This window comes from Lynx canadensis, chromosome A2, assembly GCF_007474595.2.
Source record: "Lynx canadensis isolate LIC74 chromosome A2, mLynCan4.pri.v2, whole genome shotgun sequence".
Classification (NCBI taxonomy): Eukaryota; Metazoa; Chordata; class Mammalia; order Carnivora; family Felidae; genus Lynx; species Lynx canadensis.
Genome location: NC_044304.2, coordinates 21,618,264 through 21,637,342, shown reverse-complemented (window position 1 = coordinate 21,637,342; position 19,079 = coordinate 21,618,264). Strand labels below are relative to the sequence as shown.

The 19,079-nt window shown below is 44.2% G+C and overlaps 1 protein-coding gene across 3 annotated transcripts in view; it reads left to right on the top strand.

Annotated features, from left to right (window-relative positions):
* The window catches only part of DCP1A (decapping mRNA 1A), a 57,637-nt gene extending 38,818 nt beyond the window's left edge, over positions 1 to 18,819 (top strand). For all 3 annotated transcript variants that reach the window (XM_030307017.1, XM_030307019.1, XM_030307018.1), the window contains 4 exons: positions 10,047 to 10,799; positions 12,739 to 12,804; positions 14,321 to 14,539; positions 14,850 to 18,819. In XM_030307017.1, the coding sequence (XP_030162877.1) occupies positions 10,047 to 10,799; positions 12,739 to 12,804; positions 14,321 to 14,539; positions 14,850 to 14,930 (1,119 nt within the window). In that variant the 3' untranslated portion in view covers positions 14,931 to 18,819. The remainder of the gene's footprint in view (positions 1 to 10,046; positions 10,800 to 12,738; positions 12,805 to 14,320; positions 14,540 to 14,849) is intronic.
* The last annotated feature ends 260 nt before the right edge of the window (positions 18,820 to 19,079 follow it).

The following is a 19,079-nucleotide window of genomic DNA, read 5'->3' as shown; positions in this document are numbered from 1 at the left end:
CCCAGGGTACAAAACACAGAGTAATATTTTATAAGGATATCAGTGAGGTACAAAAAATATTTGTTGTTTACCTGTCGAGGTGGATACATACAGGCAACAACATGGTAACTCCTGTCATTTGCCCTGTGTTTCCGTCTGGATTTTGCAGGAGCCCCCACTCTGGTTATAGAGCTTTTGCCATTGCCACTCCCTTCCCTGCTCTTCACCCAGCAGCCAGAGTAATCCTGATAAACCAGAAGTTAAAGCACGACATCACTCTGCTCAAAACCGCCCAGTAGTGTCCCATCGCCCTCCATTAAAAGCCAGGGCCTTGTCACTGGTCCATGGCCTCCTGACCCCTGCCTCATCTCTTACTTCCTGCCTTGCTTGCTTGGCCCTGGTCTCGTTGGCCCTTCTGCCTTTCCACAAATGTGCCAGGCTTACTCCTGCCTCAGGACAGGCCTTTGCACTTGTTGCCTTCGCCTGGAGTACTTTCCTCCCATATAGGGCTTGCTCCCTTTCTTCCTTCAAATCTCATGCATTCTCCATACAGGTGAGGCCTTCTCTGGTCACCCTGTTTTAAAGAACCCTTACCCCTGTCCTCCCATGCCTTATTTTCTCCCTAAGGCTTCACCAGCTAACCTGGTTTACTGTTTTCTTACTGTGTGCACTATGTCTCCTCCCCATCTGAATGTAAGCTCTTGTGGGGGCAGGCACTTCTGTCTGCCTTGTTTGTTGCCATATCCCCTGCACTTAGCATTGTAAATATTTGTTGACTAAATTAGTTTTCTTTATAACCAATGGCTTGATAAATGAACAAATACCAAGTAAAACCCATAGCTTTTTAATTAAACTTCTTATTTTGAGATAATTACAGATTCACATGCAGTTACAAGAAATAATACAGAGGGGCACCTGGGTGGCTCAGTAAGCTAAGCGTCCAAGTCTAAATCAAGACATCTCAGGTCATGATTTCATGGTTCGTGAGTTTGAGCCCTGCATGGGGCTCCGCACTGTCAGATTGGGGTTCTCTTTCCCTCTCTCTCTGCCTCTACCCCTCCTGCGTGCACACATGTGCACACGTACGCTCTCTCAAAATAAACTTTAAAAAATAAATAAATACAGAAAGATCCCATTTCTGTATTTACCCTTTACCCATTCCCCCACTGATGACAGCTTGCAAAATAAAGTACAATATCACAACTAGGATACCGGTAAAATCTACCCATCTGGTTCACATTTCCTCAGTTTTATTCACATTCACTTCTGTGTTTATGTGCACGTCTGTATTTCTGTGCAATTTTATGTCATATGTAGCTTTGTATATCCAACACCACAGTCAAGATACCGAAGACTTACATCAACACAAGGATCCTTTGTGTTGTGCTTGTATTCTCACACTGACTCCCCTGTCATACTTCCTTTCCCTCTCCTCCCATCCTTAACCCTGGTAGCCACGAAGCCATCCCCATTTCTATAATGTCATTTCAAGGATGTTATGTAAATGGAATGATACAGAAACCTTTGGGATTTTCTTTCTTCATTTAGCATGATTTCATTGAAATTATTAGGTTTTTCAGTAGTTCGTTCCTTTTTACTCTTCCACCCAGTCAAGTAGAAGTACCAAAATATGTTTAACCATTTCTGGCAGTTTGCCTGTTCAAGGACATCTGGGTAGTTTTCAGTTTTTAGCTGTTGCAAATAAAACTTCTGTGAACATTTCTGTACAGATTTTTGTGCAGAAATTTCCATTTGTCTCGGATAAATGCCCAGGAGTGCAGATGTTGGGTCATTTGGTAATTTCATGTTTTAGTTTATTAAGAAACTGCCATAGTGTTTTCCAGAAAGGCTGTACCATTTTACATTCCCATCAGCAATATATCCATAATGTTTTTAGATATTTAGATGATGATTTAAGCCAGTTTTTTAATACTATATTCCCATGCTTCATTTTTACTGTGTTTGCATTTAGAGTCCTGAAGGTCAAACATATGTTAAAAACTATGCTGTATAAAATGCAATTTTTGCAAAACATGTGTTGAGGGAGAGAAGGAACAGCCTGCCTGTGTTCCTTCTGGTCCGGCTTATCAGCCCTGGGTGTTCAGTGGAGGCAGTCACTTCCCCTTTGCTTTCTGAATGATGGGCTTAAGGGTTCTTGCACTGCCAACTCCCAGAGTTCTTGTCAGAACCAAATGAAGGAACAGACCCAGGACCCAGAGAACCATTTAGAGCACAGACCTTAGGATAAAAGAGGTTTCCTATTACTGATCAGTATTATAATTCAAACCAGGCTCAGGAAGTCAATGCCTGCTTTCTGAAAGGGTAAACAAAGCTTCCCAGAGCCCTGCCCAATATCCAGAGTCTGGCCTCGGCACCGCAGCAGAGTACTCTCACGTCTCAAGAGTACAGCAGGTGGCAGGCCACACTCTACTTGGCTGGATAGGTTTTGCAGTGGGTTGGAGCAGCACTCCAACCACGGCCAGGAGAAGGGCGGGGAGGAAATGAGAACTACGCAGAGATTTCCAGGCAATTGCAAACAATCAAAATGCTCTTAAGCTTTGTTTCTTAAGTCCAGTAGCACCTGGTGTCAGCATTTTTATTGTACAGAGAATAGCTCTTCACATGGCAACATAAATTATATAATCATGAAATGAAGGTAGCATTAATACCAGTATTGTATGTGTGTGAAAACTGAGACCCAGGCTAATTTTTTTTTTTAATTTTATTTTAAGTAGGCTCCACATCCAATGTGGGACGTGAACTCACAACCCCGAGACCAAGAGTCACATGCCCTATTGACTGAGCCAGCCAGACACCCTGAGACTCACATTAATTTTGTAAAACTCTAGCTGCTCTAGGATTTGAACAGTTTCTTACTGGGATATAATTAATACATAGTATACATATTCAAATCTAAAGTGTCAACCTTGTAACATTTTATAAATGTAACTTAAACATTGTAACTACCAAGATCAAGAGATAAAAAATTTCCTTCACCTTAAAAGCAGTAAAAAATGAGTTCATTTGCCACAAATAGGGCAACTGCAATGAAAAGGAGAAAAAAAATCTTAATCATTAAGTCTATTTTATTTTTTTTTAACGTTTATTTATTTTTGAGACAGAGAGAGACAGAGCATGAACGGGGGAGGGTCAGAGAGAGAGCGGGAGGCACAGAATCTGAAACAGGCTCCATGCTCTGAGCTGTTAGCACAGAGCCTGACGAGGGCTTGAACTCACGAACCGCGAGATCATGACCTGAGCCGAAGTCGGACGCTTAACCGACTGAGTCACCCAGGCGCCCCTTAATCATTAAGTTTAAAGACATTTATTTTTATGCATAGCTTCCATTGTATTATACATTAGAGACTCTTTGTAATAAACTTTCAAACCAAGTTAATAACAGGGGGAGTGAGAAGTGGACCCCAAAGAATGCCTTAAGAACCATAAAACACTGTCCATTGAAAGATGAAGGAAGAGTGTGAGGGGCACCTGGGTGGCTCCACCCGTTAAGCGTCCGACTCTTGATTTCGGCTCAGGTCATGATCTCACGGTTCATGAGTTGAAACCCGGCATCGGGCTCTGCCCTGACGGCTCAGAGCCTGCGTGGGGCTCGTTCTCTCTCTCTCTCTCTCTCTCTCTCTCTCTCTCTCTCTCTCTTTCTCTCTCTCTCTCTCTATTTCTCTCTTTCTCTCTCTCTTTCTCTCTTTCTCTCTTTCTCTTTCTCTCCCCCCCCTTTTCCTCTCTCTCTCTCTGTCCCTTCCCTGTTCACACACACTCACACACTCTCTTTTTCTCTCAAAATAAATAAACTTAAAAAAGAAAGAAAGAAAGGAAAGATGAAGGGGAGTATGACGAGCTGTAGCTGCTTAGCCTGTCAGCAAAAGCTCCGGTGTTGGATCTGTGGGCACACAGAGAATTGTACCCTCCCGTGAGAATACTGCTGCCGCTATTCCCTCCTTCTCACAGTCTTCTGAGATCCCAGTTTATAGGTCAAAGTGATCTGGATATTGTCAGAAGCCATGTGATTGACTAAAATTAGCTTAAATCCATAATCAACCCTCCACACAGATTGTACACGTGTTTAGTAACACTGCCACCTGGTGCTGAGGAGCAAATGCTGTCAAGTCCTGATAATATTCGGTTCCATTTCAGTTTCACAATTCACAAGTCCCTTGGGACTATTTCCCTGGTATGTTTTATATTGCTTTTTGGTTCCTAAATAATACATAGCTTCTGGTGTGCCCAGTACACTGACCAGGTCAGAAATCTGACATGGACACCATAGGTCCAGACCGAAATAGGAAATTCCCTAAGTGACAAGAGCTGTGGGGTGAGGAAGGAATAGAAAAGCCTAATTCAGTATATTGGAATTTGGCGATGCACATACTCTTCCTCCCAGAATCCCATTTCACAGGGAGAATGGTGAGACTAACCCTTGATGTAAGGGAGGCATTGCAAAACATGGAGTCCAGACTTGAAGCATATTCAGACATGAGGGAAGAAGAAAATTCCCCTTTTCTGTGGATGAGGCAAGATGAATCCATGAATAAGTAAGTCCAAGTACCAGAGCAGGGCAGCCAGTTTTTCTTGTCCTGGGCAGAAGGTGAAGGGTCCTCTCAAATGCAGAGACCATAAAGCTTTTGTGTGGAGAAGCATGCTTCGTTCGCGTGTCTCTTGTGACTCATTCAGCAGCCGGGTACATATTTCCAAAAGTTGGGCACGGTTTGACCTGTAGCCATCTCTTAGGTGTATCTCTGTTTTCCGGAAGTCCTTATCGTTATCCAGTTGAGTAGGTGTCCTAGACTATACTTATTCGACATCTCAGTACAGGGGCATAAGTGTCAAGAGCATGGACTTAGTTAGCACTGGGTTGGAGTCTGGGTCTGTCGTACTCGGGTGTCACCTACAAAGTGGCAGTGCTACTAGCACTGCCCTCACTGATGAGTGATGCGTGTCAGGTGTGCAGCACAGGGACCCCCCCCCCCACACACACACAGTACATGTCCTGTCTGAGGTCAGTCTTCCTGCTGTCGTAACTTCGTTTATCTCTTCTTACAGAGATTCCTCTGAAACCCTAATGAATTACCACACATCCTATTCCAGACACAGTCTGAGAATGTTTCTGACCTGGCAGAGGTTGTAGGGAGGCTGCATGGAGAAATCTCGAAGCTTTCTGCTACTTTTGCAATCAGGGTTCAGGGCTCTCCAATATGGTTTCTTTTTTTTTTTTTTTTTTTTTTTTTTTTTTTTTTTTAATGTTTATTTATTTTTGAGAGAGAGTGCAAGTGGGGGAGGAGCAGAGAGAGAGCAGGCCCCAGGCTCTGAGCTGTCAGCACAGAGCCCGACACAGGGCTCGAACTCATGAGCAACAAGATCATGATCTGAGCCTAAGTTGGACACTCCTCCAACTGAGCCACCCAGGTGCCCCAGTTTCATTTTTTAATGTGAAGTCAATTTTAAACTGTTAGAAATACTTTTTTTTTTTTAAGCATAAGTGTAAAAACATTCAAAATGTACATGCAGGTAATTTTAATTGTTCATAAGTCCATTTATGTTCCACTAGACAGGTAAAAATTGCTACCTGAATCATGCCATTTTTGAAGCCAAAGGTGTATTTCATGTTGAGTTATCTCTATGTCATGTTGTTTAATTGCTCCTTTTCTTATAATGTAAAATATTTGTATTCTTACCTGGGAAAGACTCAAGTTTTTGCAAAGTAGAATAGCCCCAATGTGGTCTGTATTTCTCAAAGTATGTACATCCACACGTTGTTTTGTGTGTATATACATACATATAAAACAGGATGTGGTGGTTAAGATTGACATAATTTGTATTAATGAATAAAAACTAGTGTAAGTTTTCTAGTACTTTTTGCCAAGCAGTCTTGACCACTTTGTTCTAAACATAATGTGTATAAAAAGAGAATTAACCCAACTCAAAAATGTGCAAATGACTTGCATAGTCATTTTTTCAAATCTACAAGTGGCCGATGTGTTGGCAAGAACGTGGAGAAGTTAGAACCATTTTGCATCATTGGTAGAAATATAAAATGGTGCAACAGCTTTGGAAAACAGTTTGGAAGGTCCTCAATTCTATTCCTGGGTGTATACCCAAAAGAATTGAAAACAAGGATTAAACATACTTTACACCAGTGTTTGTAGCAGCATTATTCACAATAGCCAAAAGGTGAAAACAGCCCAAGTATCAATGCTCAGATGAATGGGTAGACAAGATGTGGTATATGCATACAAATGGAGTATTTGTCAGCGTTTTTAAAAGGAAGGAAATTCTGACACATGGTACAGCATAGATGAATTTGGGGGACACTGTGCCAAGAGCGAAATAAGCCAGTCACAAAAGGCCAAGTATATGATTGCACTTAAACGAGGTACGTAGAGTAGGCAAATTCATAGGAACAGAAAGTAGAATAGAGATTATCAGGGGCTGTGAGTGAGGAAGTAGATAATGGTGGTAGTTATACAGCATTGTGACTGTACTGAATGCTGCTGAGTTTTACACTTAAATATGGCTAAAATGGTAACTTTGGTTATGTATATTTTGCCATCACTGTCAGAAATCGGTGGGGAGGAGTGGAATTATGTCTGTGCTCATCAGTGGACATTTATGATGCCAGAGATCTAAAAGTGAATCAATCCTAGTGCCCATCTGGGGAAATGGAACCTATGCACCCCTGCTACTAGTTATGTGGCCTGGACAGAGAGGACGAGAAGTGTGTCCCAAATGGGAATTTGCTGTCTGTTTTTGAATTACCTTGAATGGATTTGAAATGATACCAGTGAGTTTTAAATAAACAACTATGTCTTTTTTTTATATTTAACGTTTATTTTTGAGAGAGAGAGAGAGAGAGAGAGACAGAGCACAAGCAGGGAGGGGCAGAGAGAGAAGGAGACACAGAATCCTAAACAGGCTCCAGGCTCTGAGCTGTTAGCACAGAGCCTGATTGCAGGGCTTGAACTCATGAACTGTGAGATCATGACCTGAGCCGAAGTCAGACGCTTAACTGACTGAGCCACCCAGGAGCCCCAACAACTGTGTCTTTAATGAGTCATTGCATCAGGGCATGACAGATTTATAATACTACAGCCTTGATAGCCCATCAGGTGGTAGTGTTATTTTGCATCACGGGGTATGATATTCCAGAAGGATTTGATGAATTTTTAATATTCTAACATAGTATTTGATGTTTCTTAAAACATGTACAAACGCAGGTTTATTATGATTGCTAGTAAGACTGTCTGGTGTTCATATAATGATAATAGCCAACTTCCATTTATCGAATGCTTGTTGGGCACCAGGTATCATATTGAGAAATTAACTTTCACATCAGCTCTGTGAGAAGTAATTGCCATAATTGCCCTCATTTTTCAGATGAGGTAACTAAATAGACTATAATTTTCCCAGCTAAGCTGGGAATTAAATCTGGGTGTGTTTGATTTCGGATCCTAAACTCTGCAACTTTTTCAGAAGTAAAAACATAAGGAAATTAAACCGTATACAATCTTTTGCTTTTTTTTTTTTTTTTTTTTTTTTTTTTACCTCCACAGTTTATAATAGATGTTAGTGCTACATTGTATTTGAAGTAAGATCCTGAATCTGGAAAATTCCTTAAAGTACAAGAAGTGTTGTGACTACAGCATTAATGGGGGGGCGGGGGGGGTGGGGCCTGAATCTTGCCATTTGAGAATCCCTTCACTTAAAGCCTTTTGTCCCATTAACTTGCCAAGAAATATTACATTAATTCTCTTTACTGGATATTTTCTAAGAAGAAATGATTCGATATGGAATTACAATGTTCTTTTTTTTAATTTTTTTTTTAACGTTTATTTATTTTTGAGACAGAGAGAGACACAGCGTGAACGGGGGAGGGGCAGAGAGAGAGGGAAACACAGAATCAGAATCTCGAGGACCGCGAGATCGTGACCTGAGCCGAAGTCGGACGCATAACCGACTGAGCCACCCAGGCGCCCCAGGAATTACAATTTTCTACAACTAGAGGAAGTTTCTGCCTCTTCTCCACAACTGTTCCTTTGCCCCACCTCCGTTCTCTCACCCAGCAGGTGATAAGACACCCCAGTGGCACTCCCTTTCCATCCACCCCTCACAAGTGAGCCACCCTGCACACCCCCTGGGTACTGGCCTCCTTTCCCCAGTTCCCTCCACAGCAGAGGGAGCCTCAACCCCTCCCCTAAGAACCTGCTGCCAGTAAGTCCCTCTCTTCCCCACCCCACCCATCTCAGCACAGTGTCCTGGGCACCTGCTAAACCCGATACAGGTGTCCCCACCGTCCCCTTTTCAAAAGTTCACATTAAGCCACTTTTGCTTTTAGGAAAGACCCACATCGGTAACTGTTTTGCCAACCGAAAGAAATCCAAAGACAGTTTTTGCTTGTGTGAGAAGAGGTAAAAAGTGAAATAGCGTTGGACATTTGAGCTACTGATGCAGCGGGCACCCTGGACAGAGGGCAGCTCTGCCCAGCCCCTTCCCCAGGAACCACACTCAGCACCCCAGCCTCAGGCCGCCACAGCCTTGACCTGGGTCTGTGAGCACCTGTTAGCAAGATGTGTTCTAAGGTTATCAGAAAAGCCGAAGAGAGGGGCGCCTGGGCGGCTCAGTTGGTTAAGCGTCCAACTTCAGCTCAGGTCATGATCTCAACCATTTATGGGTTCGAGCCCCACGGCAGGCTCTGTGCTGACAGCTCAGAGCCTGGAACGTGCTTCAGATTCTGTGTCTCCCACTCTGATCCTCCCCTGCTTATGTTCTGTCTCTCTCTCTCTCTCTCTCTCTCTCTCTCTCTTTCTCTCAAATATAAATAAACATTAATTTTGTAAAGAAAAGCTGAAAATGGGTTATTTTGGGGACCCAGAGATACTCAGAATTTTTCCATATGAATCAATGGTAATTGCTTCTTCACTTTCTGCCATTTTGGCTTAGAAACATTTCCCAGGAACGCTCCCCCTTCAGATAGCAGGGAAACCTGTAACTACTTGTCACACGGATGCAGCAAACACTTGCTTGGGAAAACCAGTGCTTTTTTCCTATAGAAATGTGGTCACACCATAGTGCACTCATCCTTCTGCTTCAGGGGCAGTGTAGTGTCGGGCCTTTATCGGCCTTCTGAGGAACTGAAAACCGTGTGTTTCAGCGAACCGTCTTTTTCCACGTGAATATATATCTGAGCAGCTAAGTAGTGTACACGCTTATGGAATAAAACCATATGTCGAGGCTGTATGTGTTTTCAAAGTACTTAGGTTAGTTCCCCACTGGAACACAAGCCCTGTCGGTCAGACTTTTTTTGTTCCTCCCTACTGTGTCCTGGGGGCACAGGTCCTGGCACCCTGCAGGCACTCTGAAGATAAAGGGCAAATGAATATGACCATAGCACATGAAGGGAAGGTGTAGGAAAGCTCAGGAGTGGAAAGCGTAAATATTCCCCCTCCACATCATTGCAGTGGTATCAGTAAGCCAGACCACTACAGCAGATGCAAAGTGAACATTCTCAGACCTACATGTCTGCTTCTTCTGAAGGAATCTGTGATCTTGTAGTAGAGAGGAGGAACGGCCTGCTATTTTAAAAAACAGTTCAGTTTATTTTCTGGTACTTAAGACCTAGTCCTCAAGGTGCAGTGCCTAGCTTTTTATCAAGAACTATGAAAATAAAGATAGGATTACTTACTCAGCATTTGGTCCCTCTGTCCTCTTGAGTATTATTTCCTTGCTTGTGTTACTGGTACAGGCCAACCAAGCACTACTTGTAATATTTCTTCTTTACGTTATATCCCTTTGCCAAGAAAACAAGGTGAATTCTAACACTATCCTGGGAGTCCCTAAAACTTGGATCTTAGTACGAATGCAGATTTCTGCCCACCAGTTTGGGGAGACAAGATGCATTTTGGCCTTAGTCCCTAACACATCTTCAGTTCCATTTCCTTATTTTCAGACTCCATCTATCTTTGCTTCTGCAAAATGTTTTGGTTAATGGGAAAGAAGTCTGGTTACACTGGTTTGCAAGAGATTTCTTTCATTGGGCAGTTTGATTTGTTTTTCAGTCTGCTCCATCTGGACACAAACATCTGACAGTGGAAGAATTATTTGGAACCTCTTTGCCAAAAGAACAGCCAAGTGTTGTGGGTCTGGATTCAGAAGAAGTGGAGAAGCTGCCAGGAGATGCCTCCCAGAAAGAGCCCAGCTCATTCCTACCATTTCCCTTTGAGCAGTCAGGAGGAGCCCCTCAGTCGGACAACCTGGGTGTCCATCCTGCCTCCCACCACTCAGTCCAACCTGAAGTCCCCACCCCGGTGCTGATCACTCCCGCCTCCATCACACAGTCCAGTGAAAAACAGGCCCCCGTCTATGCCGTCCCGTTGCGCCCTGTGCTCAGTCCGACTCTACCAGCAGAAGCTCCTACGGCACAGGTTCCCCCCAGCTTACCCCGAAACACCACCATGATACAGGCGGTGAAGACCACGCCGAGACAGAGGTCTCCACTCCTGAGCCAGCCAGTCCCTGAGCTGAGCCACGCCAATCTGACTGCCACCCAGAGCCCCTTCAGGGCCCCACTGAGTGTGACAAACACAGCTGGTACCTCGCTCCCAAGTGTTGATCTTCTCCAGAAACTCAGGTTGACCCCACAGCATGACCAAATACAGACGCAGTCACTTGGGAAAAGTGCCATGACATCCGGCTTTTGTTCAGCAGCCGGCCAGCTGGCCACACCTGAGAGCTTCATAGAGCCTCCGCCTAAGACTGCAGCCGCGCGAGCCTCAGCATCCCTCAGCAACATGGTGCTTGCTCCCCTTCAGGTACCGGCAGGAGGGTGGGGGGCTCTAACTCGGTAGGATGGGGCTGCAGAGGCCTTGATGTTGACATCCATGAGACAGTCGCTTCAAAGAGACGACTGTTCCGTACACCCAGGGCCGGAAGACAGGAGGTGGAAAGCCCAGTAATGAACAGCTAGACCGTTGGTACACGGTGTTGTGACTCAGTTCCACTTTCCCAGATATCTCAACTGATACAAGCTAAAAAACAATATCGGTATTTTCCTGTCAGGGCATGCGTTGTAGGGGGTTTTGTTTGTTTCTGCCTGACAATTCCAGGAGTCTGCATTTGACTCAGGACCATAGATCCAGATTATCCCCAGCGTTGTCCCATCCCCAGCTCCCTTGGTACTCACTGAGTGCCCACCTCGGGCCATAATCACATCCCAGATTTGGAGATACGGGATCAAGTAAAACTTCCCAATGAAGCTCATATTCAGCTGAGATCTGAAGATTCAGTAGGAGTTAGTCAGCTCTTTCCTAGAGGTAGAGAAAGTGTTTGAGGTCAGGAAAATAGTGTGTGCAGAGGCCTGGAGATGAGAGGCATTTGCTGAACTTAAAGACCTGTAGTGTGGCCAGGCCTCCTCTGGGAGGACCTTGGGGGCGTAGGTACTGGCTGAGGAGCAGGACTTTGTAAACTCTGTGAAGCAGTCCGAGGCTTGTTCTCACAGCCCCAGGGGGCCTTTCTAGGGCTTTAAGGGGAGGTGGTGAGCTGGGAAAGGAGAAGCTGGAAGTAGGGCCACCCGAAGGAGGCCAGACAGTTACCCAGGCTTGGACTGGTGCGGCCTGACTTCGAGAGTGTGGACCAGCAGGTTTGTTAACAGGTGTGGGCAGTGGGGCCTGGTGGTCGATTGGGGGTGGGGCGTGAAGAAGAGGCTTGCCACTCAGAGAGGGATGAGGCTGGTGAGTGTGCAGACGAGAGTCAGCTCCAACTGCGGTGATGCGTACGAGATCACACAGCTTCTCGAGAGGGGCAGAGTCTTCTGCTTGAGAGCAGTGTTGCTTGCCTCCCAAAACTTCAGTCCTGTGCCCTTTGATAAGAATCCACAGTCTTAACATCATACCGAATAGTATTATACAGACGAGCCCATCATAATAATCATGTGTGATTTCTTAGTTAGTGGACTGTTCTGTTCCAGTCCTTTAAAATCTTGCACAGAAAGAAAGGGAGTTCAGTATCTTGGTTATATTGTTCAATTTTCATTTTGGGCCGTTTCTGTTGAGGTTCTCTGTAGTATAAGCAGAGAGAATGTTATAACAGATTGGTGTCACCCCCTGACACACCCGTGCCACCACTGTTCTGCCCCCTCCATGTTTTGGCCTTGGGGACAGCTCCCAGCTCTCCAGTGAGCCTCCTCACAGGGGACACTTACATACGTGTATATTTCCATTTCCATTTCATTTAAGGCCTGGGGCTTCACTGAATTCTAATGCATTTGCTCTACAGCAAGAAGTTCTTTGTCTCCCAGTGAAGGAGGACAAAATGTAGCAAGCACATGGAAGGAAGGTGACTCTGCATGAGGACTGTTTAGTGCCGCCCTGTCCAGAGTCCACACGGCCTTAGCAAGGTCTCGTGCTGCCAGAACATGGCGTCTCTACAGACTCAACAGCAAAAATGTGCTTGGGCTGTCCCCAGCTCTTAGATACAGGTTTCTGCTTTCCTTAGAGACCTCTTGACGGCTCTGCACACAGCCCCTCTCTTAGGGAACCTGAGCGGTTCGGAGGCTGTCCCAGAGCCCTGGCCTCACAGATGACACATTGGTTACGTTGTTAAATGTTGCTGTCAGCCTCTTCCCTCAGGAATCTAGGAGCTAGTTAATGTCTGAACTATTCCTTATTGCTAATGTGGGTTTATCCCCGGTCACTGGGAAATCTTCATGGAAACTTGTTAGGTCTGTTCATCTTTTCTTTTTAAACATTGCAGTCTATGCAGCAAAACCAGGATCCTGAAGTCTTTGTCCAGCCTAAGGTGTTACCCAGTGCCATCCCGGTAAGGACCCCCTTTCTCTGAAGAACACATTATATTTAAGTTCTTCTGCTGTGTGTGCCATAGAACGTTGTACCTTTCAAGCCTAGAGCCCTCTTAGATGCCCCTCCTAGGCCAGGCTCCCCTGCCGCCCCAGCCGAGTTCATCACCACGGCCCCTGTGGGCTTCCAGTCACCCAGTCACCCTGGGCCTCCAGTCACCATCTCTGTACTGATGTCTTCCCTGACCGTACGCAGGGCAGGATCAGCCACCGGCTGGGCTGGGCGCTCTGTGTGTGTCAGCTGAGTGCACGTCAGCCTGGTTTCCATGAGGAGGAGGTGCTCTTTGCCCCGGAAGAGCTATGATGCCCTGGTTACAAGTCGCTGTTGTGCTCTGGGCGCTCATTGCTTCCCGCAGCTATAACGACAGCGCCTCCCGGGCCTGTGCACTCTGTCCTCTGCTTGTTCTCTCCTGCTTCACTTTTTAAATGTTTTCCCCACCCTCCATTACCTACCAACCTCAAAGTGCACACTTATTTTTTTCAGTTCCTAAACTTCTATGTTCCCATTTGCCTTTGAGCCTTTGCAACCTCCTCAAGTCTTAGAACTTCAACTGCAGCCAGCTCCTGACTGGTGGTATGAACTGGTCTTCCCTATATCTCATCCTGCTGCGTGGGGATCAGCAGGGGCGCTCAGCCTGGCGTGGCACCAAACTGTGGCAGTTTATGAATGGGAGGGGTGACAGAAGAAAGGAATGTAGATGTCTGCTGATTGTATCAAATGTGGGAATTATTAAAAATGCTGATTATTACTGGCTTAGTGTATTCTGATGGTTAGCCATCATTAGCATAGAAGCACATCTAAATGGGGGTAGATGTTCATTTTATTTGTAAGAGGTTGTGTCTTTGTTTTTTAATTTTTTTAAGGTTTTTATTTATTTTTGAGAGAGAGCAAGACAGACTGTGAGCAGGGGAGGGGCAGAGAGAGAGGGAGACACAGAATCTGAAACAGGATCCAGGCTCTGAGCTATCAGCACAGAGCCTGACGCGGGGCTCAAACCCACGAACTGTGAGATCATGACCTGAGCTGAAGTTGGATGCTTAACCAACTGAGCCACCCAAGTGCCCCAAGAGGTTGTATCTTTGATACCTGTAGTGGTATAATAAATGTATTAAACACTACAGAAGAAACTAATGCTTCATATAACTGGATTTTTTTATTCCCCCCCATTTTTTTTTGAAGTAAAATACAGATAAAGTGCAGGTGTTTTATGAGTTTTAACACACATATATTCCTTGGGTGACCACCCAGTCAAGACATGTAACATTTCCATCACCCCAGAAAGTTCCCTCTTGCCCTCTTCCAATCATTCCTGTGCTCCCCATATAAAACTTTACATTTTTAATTACCATAGGATTGTTCTTACTGTTCATATCTGGCTGTGGTCCTATTTCCTTTCTATGATGATCAGACTTGGCATCCCAATAAACAGGCCCTTCGTCATTTAACAAGCTTTGTTCATGACCATTGCTCCCCTGCAGGTCGCAGGCCCCACGCTGGTCACTGCAACAACCATGGCAGTGTCCTCAGTCCTGCTGTCCCCAAGTGTTTTCCAGCAGACAGTTACAAGGTCCGCAGACCTTGAGAGGAAAACAGGCGCCCCCTCTCCCCTGACTGTTGGAACATCAGAAAATCAGAGAAAGCCTTCCATTATTCTCAGCAAGTCTCAGCTCCAGGATACATTAATACATCTAATAAAGGTATGTAGGACATCAGTGGAGTCTTTAAACTTTCATTCTTTAATTAAAAAAAAATATGTAAGTTCTTCTTAGAAAATCCGTTCATAAAGTAAATTCAAGCCTAGCCAGGAGTAATGTTTCTCTCTTTCTGAACATACACTCCTAATGGAAAAGTGACTGAGTGAATTCCAAAGTATGGTTTGCACTTGTCTCTGGGTGGTGAGATTCTTTGGGTGATTAGTTCTACAAAGCATTATACAGGTTTTTTCCTAAACTTTTGTCAAGGAAGTAAGTTCTACTGAGGTAAATGAAACATTACCATCTCTTCCAGAATGATTCCAGCTTCCTCAGTACACTTCACGAAGTCTACTTGCAGGTTCTGACCAAGAACAAAGACAACCACAACTTATGACTGGAGCAGAATAAATCCGAAGGCAGAATGTCGACCTCAGAAACAAATAGGCCTCGTCATGGAAACTTCTAAACAGAACTTTAAGTTGTGAGAATCCTGAAATTGAGCCTATGAGAAAGAGACTCATTCCTTAAGAATGTTTTCCAAGTGACGTTCTCAGTGATAATGGAGGTTTCACTGTGAAGCATCACCAGCAGACCTTTGTTTTGACAAAAAAAAAAAAAAAACAACAAAAACAAAGACCATTGTGTTAAAGTTTTGTGGGTGTTTTCATCAGCTCTAAGAAAGGATGTGAAATTAGGAGTCTGATTTTCAGCTTGCTTTCACTTTCAAGGTCTTAGGAGGGGTCACCAGCCTTGCAGCAGAATACAGCCCAGCCGCGCCCCTTCCCCTGCTCCTCCCCACCCTAGAAACTCGAGTCTTAGGCTCATAGTCAAGTTCTGAAAAGAGCAGAAGTCTGCTCTGTGCAAAGTAGCTTTGAGTTTTAAGGATCAGAGTTTAAGTTGGCGAATTAAGACTGATTTGTTCCAAGTGAAGTATATTTTATATGAATGCCCCATCTGGACCTTAAAAGTTCTGAAATTTCTCAGTTGTGCTTTGTTTCTAAGTGTCCCCCGTGCTGCCATGCAGCGACTCCCAGGGCAGTGATACCATGAGAAGAGGGCCCCGCCAGGCCCTGTGACAGTATGGGGGTAGCATGTCACACCTTGGGAGCAAAGGCTGGGGCTGGTAAAGACCGAACGCGATCAGAAACCTTCACTTTATGTTAAACTCTTGAGTGGTTTGGACAGTGTTAAGTTTTGTGTGAAGTGTAGCCTTATTTTCCTTTTCTGTCTAAATGCAGAAATCATTGTTGATTGTTTTCCTTAACACTTTGACAAAAGGACCAGTGGACCAATCTGACAAAGCCATTCTGGTTCCATTCCTCGAGTCTACTGAGAGTAGTTTTAAAGCTATGCAGAAAAGGGAGCTTTTATTCACACTGCCCTTACTTTATTGTAGAATATGGAGGTAAAAACAAAGTGTGAAATTCAGAACTTTACCAATGTATTCCTAGGCTGTGAGTACCTGTGCAGCCCAAAGTGTGAAGATGTGTAAAGATGCTTTGTTATGCTGCTATTGACCTGCCATGATTTATATTTATTCTTTTATGGCATGTAATGGTGATTAGTAATATTTTAATGTAGATTTTGATTTATTTCAGCAATAGTAATTTTAAGATACTCTTTGAATGAAAGTGTCTTCGTTTCTATGATACAGATCATTTTGTAGTATTTAACCAATTAAGATGCACTGCTTACTTTTCTGAGCACTATTTAATGATGGGGTAAAAACCCAATTGGCTCAACCAGCTAGCATAAGGATTAGCTATGAATAATGCTGATGGATGTGATGGTTCCTCGGAACAATCATTTAAGCTTTAATGGTAACTCAATCATAAATCCATAGATTTTTTTTTTTTTTCCTAGCTGAGATTTTAGAAACTACTTGCGAATGACATACTTGTTTTAGTTTGGTCTTAGTTCTTTTTTAGCATAAAGAATACTTTAATTGGCTTTTGTTGGTCTAAACATGCTTCCTGGGCAACTTTTCTGCTTGTCAACTTAGTGTCTTCTCTTCCTGTCTACCTGGTTATTTGTGAATTGTTCAAAAGTCAGGGAAGCTCATACATTCTCATACTCCATTGGGAATAGTTTGTTTTCAAAAGTAGTGTGTAAATTCAGCAACCAAAAATGAATTGCTCGTACGTCACCCAGGAAGGAGAACATCGAAGTAAGATACAGAGTGTTACAGCAGGAGATGGTGTTGGGGGAGCCCATGTGACTCCAGAAACAGGTTTTCTCAGAGAAGAGGTTTGACTACACCCCCAGTGTAGCTTCAGTGGGCTTTGGCATGTGGAAGAATCAAGGGATTCTTGTTGTGATAGGCATTTGACTTGAAATGCCTTGAGTATGTATAATATTATGTGGGAGTTAAGAGCGACTATCTTAAAGAGGGTCTGCAGTCAGATCTGTTAATGTTCACCCTTTAATTCCAAGCAAGGAATATGTTAGACAGAAAAGAGAATCTATGATAAGGTTTCTTTAGTGGGAAAATAAACTTTTAAGTGCCCAAGTCATGGAGACCTGAAAAGGGTAAGCCTGTTTCAACTCTAAGATTCATGTATGATTAACTTAAAATTCAGAAGCCAGAAGTTCACTGTCACTATTACCAGGAAGTTTAGGCCAGAATGAGTCCCCAGAAAAGTCAGGCCAAGCCTGAACAGTCGCAGTTGTATGACCCTGGCCCAGAAGTCACAGCTCAGTTGCCTTACTCCTCGGTCACACTTACTATCCAGAACCTCATGCTGGCTTAGGTTGCATGTTTACGTTGCTGCGGTGACTTCACTGGAACCTTCACTTCAAACCTTAGTTCAATCAGAATGGACATCAAAACACAGATGCTTCTTGCTAGTTCTGCATTTAGGCCACCATGTCCATCTGTGCACCACCCCCCCCCCGCCCCCCGCCCCAGGCCAGTGGGTGGCCCTGCTCTTGTGTTGTAGTCACGTGGTGTCCTGAATGGACTCCTGCACCTCCCAGACAGCCTTGTTCCTTTAAGACAGAAGCCCCTCCTCGTCGTGTGTCTCTCCAGAGTTCCTAAGGTGGGACTTTGAATCCTAAGTTTCCAAGTGACTGTCAGTGTCAGGAGAAGCCTCTCGTACTGTCTATGTGGGAGTGTCCACAGCTCACCTTCCAAGGCTTTTCAGCAGCCTTCACAGAGTGGTGTCTTGCAAAGAGCCCAAGTTGACTTGGGTCCTTCTCTGCTGAAGGCTGCACACACCTTGTTTAGAATGTGTCCGGCCCAATTTTGCATGTCAAGCATCTGTTCTTTTCCTGCCTGTGTTTCCTTGTAAGAACTATAAACCCTATCAAATCCTGTACTAGGTAAATATGTTTAAACCATGCAGCTTTATTCTTCCCCCCACCCCCCCAAGAATGTAGCTTGAAGTTTTCTCATTTGGGTAGAAGAGGCCATAACTGCCATTGTATTACTAATAATGCAACATGAAATTGAAGGTGCCTAACTGCTTAAAAAACAAAATCAGCCATCACACAGTAACTGGGCAAAAGGTAGAAACAGGAATGAGAGGGGGCACAGGCACGGGGCGTCTGGTCCACGTGAGTGAGGACAAGGATTCACGGGGACGGGTGTCCCGCATTCTTGCTGCATATTTGCTGCTGAGCACACGTTTCTTTCTTACCTAGCTTTGGTTTTCTTCGGTTGTGTTCAGAGTACCTTCTGGAACCAAGAGTGCCCTGTGTTTTCAGGTGTATAAAATGTTAAGATCTAAACCAAGTAAAGCACCTTGCACGGGCTTTTTAAAAGCTGTGCCTGAGAACATTTCCCTGAGTGGGCCGGGGCCTCAAGGAGCCTGTTTTCCAGCAAATTCAGCAGGAGAGATGTGTGCAATGTTTCACTCGGTTTTGTATTTGACATCATTTGAAATGCTAAGATGCAATATCGTTCACTTTGGGGAAAGTGCAGAAGCGTGTTTCCCTTTTACCTGTGTGATCCTTAAGAAATGTGTTTTTAAAATATGTGTTCTAAATGGTTTTTTATTCTGTATTACTGCTTTGGCCATGTGGCTCTCATGACTTTCCGTGTACCAGATTCTCCGCTCCCTGAGGCGTGGGGGTGAGAAGCTCTGGAATTACAGCAAGATTTTGTTCCATGAGCGCAATACTTCATCATTAACATTTTTAATGGTATGGATTTTATACCATCTGTGTATGTTTGCAAATATTAAGTTATTACATGTTTTCAAATGAGCATTTTTCATCCTAAATTTTATATGTTTGCAAATATATTTTTTTAATAAAAGTTCAAAACCAAGTTTTAGCACCTACTACATTTTAATTGTGTTTTTGTTTAATTTATAGAAATGGAACTTCTAAATGAGTTGCTACCGTTTGCCAGAGCCTCGCACTGGTGAGATGGGTTAAGGTGAGAGAGCAAAGCTGCCAGAGAAAGCCTTTGGCTGTGTGTTTCCATCCTGGGCCCGGCCAGCTGGGCCACAGGCCACACGGGCTCCTGGGCCTGAAGACCCTGAGTCCAGGCGTCTGTGGATGAGCGCCTCCTTCCCTGGTAGCTAAACATTAAGTGTGT